A 10,456-nucleotide genomic window follows, 5' to 3' on the forward strand; every position below is an offset into this window, starting at 1 on the left:
AAAAGACTTTGAATACATGCACACTCATCAGCCTTCATGAATTATCAAAACAGTGAGTCAGAGTTTGACAGACTTCTGATGAGAGAAGCCCACATTTCTTTTTGTTTCTCTGCAGCTTTCAGATTAAAAACTGCTCAGCTGCTGATGTTTAATTCCCTTTTATCTTGTTGTGGGTGGTTCTCTCTGAAAAGTTGACTAGTGTTCCTCTCTTTGTTTTTGTGGTGCGTTTCAGTGGAACCTGGTGTGTGACTCAGCCTGGAAGGTGCACATTGCCAAGTTCTCTTTGCTGGTGGGCTCCATATTTGGATACCTAGTGATGGGTGTCATGGCTGACTGGTAAGCTGACTCTTTTATGTCTGTTTTGTGCTTCTTATACAACCTCTTTTAACCTTGAGCGATCCATTCACTTATGTTACAAAGACAATATTTTCTCACCTAACGTTACATCAGCTGGTAACCATGCAGATATTTTTGGTTTCGGGAAGTCGTCATTAGAAACAGTTTGGAAAAGGGCAGGAACTTAAAGAACACACTTGTGATTGGATGAATCTGTTTCTTGTGGGCTTATTGCAGGATTACACTGGGTACTTGGCAACCAAAATGGGCCCCATTCGCATTGCCCGCTCTGAGCCCATGCTCTCATTTCCCATTAGTGACCCAACAAGGACCCACAGATGCAGCCCACATGGGTTTGCCCATGAGAGGCCTACTTAGGTGACCCAAGTGGGCCCCAGATACCCATGTACCATGTTACTACAAGGTTCCCATGTAGCTAAGCATAACCCATGTGGGGCCCACATATACATGTTAGCTAGTGCGGATAAAAGCAACTCTTTCTAAAAACAATGCAAAAACATTTTTATATTCTTCTTTTAAATCTCTCTTACTTTTTTTCCACGAGTCTTCCAAGTTCACCAAACTGTCTTAACCGGACAAACTTGTTGCACACGGCTCGTTTCAGGTGATGAATTCTACCTTTTACTTCCTATAATATCATCATTAGCACAATAAACGCCCCTAAAATTAAAATGTGGCTGCCTGTGGCCCTCCATGTGTGGGCAAGAATGTTTTTAATTTAAAGTATGATACAATTGGTGAATTCTTTCAAACTGGTTGTACACCCCACTCAAGAACAAATCTGTTTGTACAAGTGGCTCTTGCAGTCCATTGTCCTGATTAATCTGGCTAATCCACAGACTTTACTGTCAACAGTGATGATTTCATCCGTAGTAAGTGGCTCCTATAATAACTGTCAAGGATTTTCACACAGACATGTTGCTATTAAATTATTTAAATGACGTTTTTTAAATCTGTGACCACAAACAACATCTCAAAGATGGACATTTAAAACCAAATGTATCTGAATGGCTAAGTGAGAAAATATGTTTATTTGTAATTGGGTGAACTGACCCTTTAAGTCACGTCTGCAGCCTGCGAGCCACCTGAGCTGCCTCGTGGGAAAAAAAGTCCCTGCATTGTGTTTGGGATCAGTAACTATGGAAACAATGTAAAGAAATGTGCAGGCCAAGGAGGCCTCAGCTCTGACCTGACCCATTGACCTACTGACCCCCTTTAGACCAGGAAGTCCACAGACTCAATGACTGGAATGGTCTCTTTCACCCCGACTGCACATCAAAAAGCTTTATTACTCAGTTTGTGACAGTTTTTAAAGCTACGTCTTTCTCCTTCTGCTTGTCTCTAAGGTTTGGTCGACACCCAGTGTTGATTCTCTCGGTGCTTTTCATGCTGGTGTTTGGTCTGAGTGTTGCCTTCTCTGTAAACGTCACCATGTTCAGCACCTTGCGCTTCTTTGAGGGTTTCTGCTTGGCGGGCCTCGCTCTCTCCCTCTACGTGCTCAGTAAGTACACGCTTTGACCTCCTCGTGCCCGTCTGCTTTTTTTTGTTTCTGCTCTCCAGCTGCTGTGTTTCCTCATCCGTCCTCTGTCCTGTATTGTCTTTATTTGAGCTTTAATGCCCGAGTAGATCCTCGGAAAGGACGTAGAGGAAAACATTTTCAGGGGGAAAAGGTTCTTTTACGTTTTCTTTCTAAACTCTAGAGAAAAGTTTTGGTTTCTTTTATTTCTTCTCCCACCAGCAGCAACAGCAGCTATATTAAAATGTTGTAAGTAAACTGAACCAAAAAAATCTATCCTTTAATCCATAGAAGTGTCAGAGTGTTCACAGTCCAGTTACTCTTCGATGCAAAATACCCCCCTAAAAAGCCAAAGTTTAAAACCAGACTTAATCAAAAATCTCACTGCACAACTGCGCTATCAATAACGTAATATTCAAAAACAAAGGCTTAAATTATTTTAGCTGATGTGCGGTTACTAGGATCTACTCTCCAGAAGAGAACGGTAAATTCTAACAAAAACCAATCTTATAGTCTTTGAGGATTTAATTCGCAGTTCTTCAATAGATTAACGGACTGGCCAGTGCACTGCGGACATTTTTTGATAGCCAACATCGTTTATTACAAACAAAATTACAGCACTTTCAAGCCAATTTAATATCTGCTTTAATTCTTGAGAGAACACAATCCGCTGTTCCCCCCCTCCCTATCTAAAATATCTTCCTCTGTCCCCTCTGTAGCTCTGCATACAGTAATAGCCCGTGGCCAAGGTGTTCTTATTGACACCAAACTGGCTGACAGCATTTTTATTTCTCCTGAGAACACCCTCACCCGCCGCTGCATTCCCCACTGTCCCCTCTCCCTGCTGCCGTCCCCCCCTCTTTCTCACCCTCTGTAGGCCTCTTCTCTTTCAGGCCAGTGGGAGATTAGTCATACATTATGCGTGAAGCGAGGGCAGACTTTGAGCCTGGGCCGTGGGGCGGGTTTTGTCCCTCTCTGCAGGGATTTCTGATAAATCTCGACTGAACTGCTCTTCTTAAAACAAACAAACAAAATGGACGCCTCCATTCCGGAGAGCGGAATTTAATCTGTGATGTACATACAAACACAAATAAGATTGCCTTTGTGGCCCTGGTGTGAGTGGACTGTGATTCATATCTGCCTTATATCATGGGTATAAGATGAAGACAGCACTGTAACAGGAGTATGGCTGGAGACATGAAGGAATATTGTGATTAATGTTATTGATTGCTACCCAGAAATTTGTACATTAAATCATGTTTACAGCCAGAGCCAAGGCTTACGTCCAACATGCATCATTCATTCATTCATTCAGTTACTGTTTAAGTACATTTTCCATGAATTTTATTACATTTTAAAGCCGTCTCCACACTGCCAGGAATACACATTTGTTTTAAAAATGTTGCTGTTGACCTAAAAGTAGTCAAATTTCAAAATGATTTGAACCTGCCCTCAAAATAATCAAACTCCCTCCACGGTGCTGCAGTAAAAAACCCAAATTCATATCAACGGATGGAAGGTAAATGGCAGCTGCTGGCCTTGTGCTGCCACTATCACTCATTAGTAGAGATTCTAGCTGTCTTACTCTTTTACTTTAAGTTTTTCGGTTGTTTTTATCCCACAAACATTAGCTAGAATGAATCGATTTGAAGACCCAGAATGGACATAATAGAAGTAAATCTGTGTCCTATTGAAAATGCGACTACTCGGCCTAACCCAAACATCGATAATCTAAACCTTGGCCAAGGCCGCTGGCTGGAACAACCTCCTCCCAGGAGATTGCTGCAGGTGAGATGCTCTGCCCCCATCCCTCCCTTCCTTCCCCTCAAACGGAAACCTGGCGATTGTTTACTTGTTGTAGGACCTGATCAGGGACATCTCCATGGCAACCTGCTGTGTTTATCAGCGATGACACCAACGTGAACTGAGCACTGATTGAAGGGCTTAGATGAAGTTGACTCTCCAGGCTTAATGTGCATACCCCACAGCACCCACGGTCACTTATACAATGCGAAATATGCAAACACACCCTGTACCCCCACCCCCCCAAATCCCCACGCCTTCGCCGCCTTTTTACCCCCAGGACGACAAGTGGTCTTGCGCAGGCTGCGCTGATGGCTGCGCCTGCGGCCTGCCTGTCTGTCTGGTGCGCCTCCCACTCCCCCTTTTCCCACCTCCCCCGTTGCAGTTGTTTTGGAGTTCTTTATGTTGTAAAAGTGTGCTTACATGTGCTTTATGTTCTGAGGTTTTTTCCCCAGCCCACACTGTACCCCCTAATGAGCCAGAGTTTGGGAGCGGCTTTTTTCCCCTCCCCTCTCCTCTTGTTTTTTCCTGTTTCTTGTACCCACCTTTCAAGTAATTTCCCCACGGGGATTATTAAAGTATTTCTGATTCTGATTCTGATTCTGATAGAATTCTTAAAATAATTATATTAAAAGTAATGCTACCTGGCAACAAATTATTCACTAACACAAAACCCCATTAATGTCTGCTAATGTAATATGAATACTGAATGACTGCAGTTAAAAATTATATAATTAATTAGAATGACACGAGGTGTTCATGTAGGGACTTCTGTATACAGTGCTGCAGGAATGAGACCTAAAACCTGGAACTGAGTGAGTTTTTGTTTTGAGCCTGAAATAATGTCTGTGGTTAACACAAGCTTAAGAGATTTTCCTGCTTTGTTCTACAACATAAAAAACATCAGTAAATACCCCACCTGTGAATTTTGAAGCTTTTACGTCGTTGCTAACAGGTGGCTAAACATGTGAGTGCTTATTTTCTGAAATAATGTAAAAGCCAATGGAAAACTCCCATTGTCTGTTTGTTGAAGGAACCAGGTTGGCCTACATCATCCCTGCAGCACTCTAAAGGCCTAAACAATTTGAGGAAAATACCCAATTACAATTATTCTGAGCAATATTGAGATTTAAATCGCAATTCTTATCTATTAACAAGATTCTTTTACATGCGTAGATTTAGATAAAATAGTGAAATTGCTTTTCTTTTTGAATTTTTCTCTTAATTCTTTTAAACCAGTCAGTCAGAGAAAAGGTGTTCTGTATGACTTTCAGACTTAATCTGTATTATTAAGAACCATGTCGGGTGTATCAGAGCTTTCAGGACATGTTCTCAGTAATTATGGAAACTTCAACATGACGTGAATGCATTTAAATCTGCGGCCAGTCGGCAAAAGTACATTAGGGGTCGTGGTGTGTGTGTGAGTGTGTGTGTGTGTGTCTTGAGCTGAGAAAGCTCTTTTTAAAGATTTCGGTTTCTTCCATGGTGCTAAAAACTCCAGCTTGGCCATCTCCATGGTTTCTTCTTAGCACTTTTTACATCCAGCTCACATTTCCTCATTAATGTCACACACACAGACACATTTTTCTCCCGTTATTACAGTCTGTTTGCCAAACAGAAATACCTGTAATGGGAGGCAATTTTCCTGTATTTCTCTTGTTGGTGTGCTCAGTGTTGTCAATGATAGGATTAGTAACGTGTGTGTGTGTGTGTGTGTCTGCTGTTTGCGTGAGAGAACAGATTGTATGCACTCACTTTGAAGTGCAACAAAAAAGGTGTTGGTGTGAGTTTGTGTGTGAGGTGTTTGTTGGTTGTGTGAGGTGTAGATGAGTACAGTAGGAGGAACAGTCAGCTGGCTGCCACAGAATGACTCGCTTTGAAGTGAATTCACGTTATGACAGCGGATAATAGACGCTGCCATGCCATTAACAGTGAAAAACATGTAGAATAACAGCACACAGCGTACCATGGCGACATTTGAAGCTTCCAATAAACACATCCTCAAAGGCTGAATAGGTACTGACACAGGCTGTGAGATGGATGAATATGAAATTTCTCATTACTGTACCACTGTTTGTGCTTTTATTGTTTGCCGAGAGAGGCACAGTAGTCACCCTGCAGGACAGAAACAACGCAGTCGATCGGTATTTTGGCAGTGGCACATTGTTTTGTTGTGCTTCCTCTGTAGTCCAGTACATTGGATTTTAAAAATGAACTTGAGGCTGAAGTGCTGACCTCCAGCTTTAATTTGAAGGTTTTCACATCCATATTGGCTGAACACTGGACTTATAGCTCTTTTTAAAACACAGTGTAGCAGGACAGTGGTCCTAAACATACAAACAAGGCGACCGAGAGAGTTTACATCCAACAATATAGGATGTTTTTCCTTTTTATACATAGTCTCTCAGTTTTACGGGGCCAAAAGTGCTATAAAGTTCAGTAGTTGTCATAAAACCCTGGTTTATTACAACAAAGGCTAATTTTAGCAGTTTTAAGCATTATGGCACTTAATAATAGTGAGACTGCTGCTCACCAGGTCTCCTATCTAAGCAGGGCCGACCCTTCTTAGCTTCTGCGATCAGACAGGATCTTAAGGTTGTGCTTAGGGTTGTAAAGCTGTGAGATCTGGGAATGTGGCAACACTGCAAAAAGGAGCCCTGTAGGGGGAAAAAACACAGGCAGTCAAATGATCAATGAATCCTATTTGGAAGAGAAACTGTCCATTTTAAACATTCATCAAAGTCAACAAATCGACCTCCTTGCTCCTTCTACTTACCAAAGTTGTGTACTTACACAGCTTTCTTCTGTAGCGGGGGATTGTTTTCAACATTTTGGGTGCCCACCTCCTAAAGCGGTTCAGATAATCTGGCAAAACTGTTTCATTATCTTGACCTGCTACACCGGATACTGAAGCTGCACTTCAGGAACAAAGCAATAGAAAAGAAAAGAATGGTCAATACTACAAAACTAAGACCAGAGTTGTAATGAACTACATTTATCCTTTGAAATGTAGGTATCAGACTCTTTGCAGTTAGACTGTGTGATGGTTTCGACCCCCAGACATCAGCACTCTGGATATCTTCTCCATGTGATGTATTTTTTGTCTTCTGCTCCTCAGTGGGTGAAACACATTATCACTTGGATTGAGGTCACGTGACTGACTTGGCCAGTCAAAAACATGTTACCGTTTGTCCTTGGTTGCCTTGTCTCTGTGTTCAGTATCATTATCCTGCTGTGCTGTGCTCGAATTGGGGGACTGTGTATACAAAGGGCCAGATGTTTACAGCCATTATGGATGCAAACAGCCTCAAATTAAAGCTGAAGGCTGGCACTTCAACATCAGAGTCATTGTTTAATTTCAAACCGAACAAGTGGAGCCAACAATATCAAAACACGGCACCATCGTGAAACTGCTGTGTAATGTAGAGTAATGTTTAAACACCACGGAGGCATATTATTGTAGACTGCAAGACTGCGGAGGGCTGAATAAGCTGCAGCGGGAAGCAGCTCAGATAGAGAAACATGTAGCATGCATATAGTGTATCATGGATGATTGTACAGTAAGCATGCATGTGTATGTGCTGCGGTTGCACGGACACATGCATATTATTTCCCCACAGACTCTTTCTGCCTTTTCTTTCCCTCCTTTCACCCTCTGTTGCTGTAAAACCAGCACTGATCTTCTGTTTCTAAATCCAGCAGCTCTCTTGCCCTTTCCATATTCACTCTGTGCTTCCCTCGACTCTCCTCTGCCCAATTCATCCCATCCTCCTCCTCCTCCTCCTCTCTCTCTCACTACCATTTTATTACTACCAGCCCTAGTACCCCTCACTTCCTCATTTTCTCGAGGTTCATTTGAAATCTCTCATCGTCCGGTTATCTCTCCGCAGCACACAGCGCATAATAAACTCAACTGGAGCTGCCAGCAGAAGCTTTAGTTTGCTTTGCTAATTTAGGTGTGTGTGTGTGTGTGTGTGTGTGTGTGTTTGTGCATGTTTGGTTGTTGCACCAATTCTGCATGGGTTTATTAGTTTGTAATTTAGCACCTACCTCAGGCTCATCCTCTGGGAGCTGTAAGGAAAGCGCTTCTGCCTCCTACTTCCTTTTACTTGTTTTCTCTGCATTTCAGGACAACATGCTGTATGTATTTCCCTGCTTGCTATCATGGCTGTCCATTATCCAAACTCATCTGGATAATATTATGCTAATACAAGCGTTTGCTTGGGCAAGAAGCCGAAAGCCTCCGTTGGCTTAAAAGGGCTGCTCCTTCACAGCAAGCAGCAAATGTAGTCTGCTTGGATTTACAGCAGCTATAATGGATCCCAATGACAACTCAAAGTCACAGCAATAAACAAACAAAACACCAAACGCCCATCAAAACCTCTCAAACCACTGCTGCTGCATAATCTACTAAATCTCTGCCATTGATCCATTGGCTCAATATGTTCCCAACAATCACTGCTTCAGTAAAAACCTGCTACCTATGCTGTTTCCTGTGCAGATTCAGAGCCCTGATGAGGCGAGGGTGCGACACAGAGGTAGTGTATTGAGCTGTGAGTGTTTGGATCCGAGCTAAAGACTTCAGACTTGACTTGGACTGAACTGCTGAAGGAGTGGCCGCGATGGCATGTTGTTTCAGGTGCCAGTGAGACAATGAAATATGATCCAGTTTAAGTATCAGACCCATGAGTTTGAAGGCTTATCAGACACAGCAACGGGCTTTAACATCATGAGGAAGCATCATTAGGCAGCTGTCATTTTGTCTCTTGTTGCGATGACCACCAGGTAAACAAGATAAATATGGAATTCATGTTGCAAAGTAATCACTGGCACATATTTTATCTTTCCAGATGATGTTCGTGGCATTGCGTTCCTGTCACAGTTAGGGCTGCAACTATCCATTATTTTCATTATTTATTCATCTGTTGTTATGTCAATGAATCGATTAGTTGTTTGGTTCGTAAATTGTGAAAAATGTTGATCACTGTTTCCAAGAGTCCCAAGGTGACGTCCTTAAATAGCTTGTTTTGTCTACAACCCAAAATATATCCAGTTTACTGTCACAGAGGATTAAAGAAACCATAATGTTCATATTTAAGAAGCTGAAACCAAGGAATTTGGAAAGATGACTCAAGACAATTAGTAAAATATTTGTCGACAGTTGACAACAAACTGATTAATAGACTAACCGTTCCCTGCTCTATTGTTGAGCTAGGTTCAACAATCTTGCCAGAGTCTTCTGCGTTGGCCTCCCCACCATGTTTACAGACTTGCTTCATTCATATTAATAAGAAGGGCTGTGGTTTACTTGGTCTGAACGCAGCTGTAAGATTTGACTGCCAATTGACTTGACCTGAAACTTCAAAGCAAAAACATTCAGGTCTCAAGTTTTGACTTGTAAAATCCCAGAACTATAAAACATTAAGCATCAGGCAGGTGTTGCCAAATGCAGTCATGACAGTCACCATTCGGAGAAATAAAAGACTTTCTCAGAAAGACTCAGGAAGTCCTGAGGACTTGAGACTTGTTCTGACACATATTGAATTTGAACTTGCTGCAAAAGATAGACTTGAGTAGCAGCTTATTCTGTCATTTTAAAAAGTTTCTATAGATGTTTTGGTATGTTTCCCCCACAAAATTGTGTCAATATTTGAATTTATTGTGCATGCTGTGTGGGTCCCAGCTGACTAGAGCGACTTGAACAAGCAGAATGTTTCAGAGCCACTTTTAAAGGCCTACAGGGAGTGAGTGTTTGGTACTGAAAAGTTAGGATTTTCAGCAAGTGAGGTTTGCAGCAAGGACCCAAAGGAATTGGGCTGCAGTTTCTTATACACAAGTGAGACAAGGTTAATATCTTCGCCTCTTCCTCTCTATCTCTGCTCCTAAGAGACTTGTAGGTAATGACAGAAACACGCAGGATACTGTATGGGAGTGTGTGTGTGTGTGTGTTTTTATGACCTGGGGGGTGACTACTGCTGACTCAGCTGGGGAGAAGGACTGTCCTGTCACGCTGTGCCCTTGTCAAGCCTTCTGTTTCCCAGCCCTGACTCGCTATGAAGTCATCCACCTAAAACAGAAACCAAAATGTATTTCCATTATTGATTCATTTTGTTTAGTCTAAAAAAAATGCCAGGAAATAGACATGCCAAAATCTGACCAAATCTCAAAGGTATTCAATTTACAATTATAGAAAACAGAGAAAAGCAGCAAATCCTCATATTTGAGAAAGCTGGGACCAGCTAATGTTTATGCTAGGAGCATGGTTATAGGGATGGCGATGTCTATAGGTCAGTTGGTCGGTCTACCACATTGGTCAAGCTGAAATATTTCAACAACTATAAGGTAAATGTCTATGACATTAAGTACAGACAATTGTGTCCCCATCAGGATGAATTCAACCCTCTGACTTCTCTGGCATCACCAGCAGATCAAAGTTTTCACTATTTTCTATCTGAAGGTCAGTGTGACATCTTCAAACAAAAAACAATCCAATACCCAAAGATAGCCAGTTTACTACCTCAGTAGGTAAAGAGGAGCTACAAAACAGTTGCCAATCAATTTTCAGTTGACCAACTAATCAGCTCCAATCTCAACATTTACTTTATCGATTGACACAAAAAAATGGGCTTTGGGCATTTTATCCGATGTAGTGTCTCATAGTGGACGCCTCGCGACGTCCTGACAAAAGGACGAACCTGTAGGTAATGTTTTTGCCTTCCTTGACAAATTCCACGACATGTTCCAAGTGTTGACCAATAGGAGCTCAGAGCGCTCTTCAAC

The 10,456-nt window shown here is 42.0% G+C and overlaps 1 protein-coding gene across 1 annotated transcript in view; it reads left to right on the top strand.

Moving 5' to 3' along the window:
• Positions 1-10,456, top strand: part of LOC118322429 (solute carrier family 22 member 23) — a 22,676-nt gene that overhangs the window by 2,610 nt on the left and 9,610 nt on the right. The window contains exons 2-3 of the mRNA XM_035654106.1: positions 233-336; positions 1,704-1,858. Coding sequence (XP_035509999.1) covers positions 233-336; positions 1,704-1,858 — 259 coding nt within the window. The remainder of the gene's footprint in view (positions 1-232; positions 337-1,703; positions 1,859-10,456) is intronic.

The sequence above is a fragment of the Morone saxatilis genome, unplaced genomic scaffold (assembly GCF_004916995.1).
Source record: "Morone saxatilis isolate NCDOM2014 unplaced genomic scaffold, NCSU_SB_2.0 Contig12, whole genome shotgun sequence".
Lineage (NCBI taxonomy): Eukaryota > Metazoa > Chordata > Actinopteri > Moronidae > Morone > Morone saxatilis.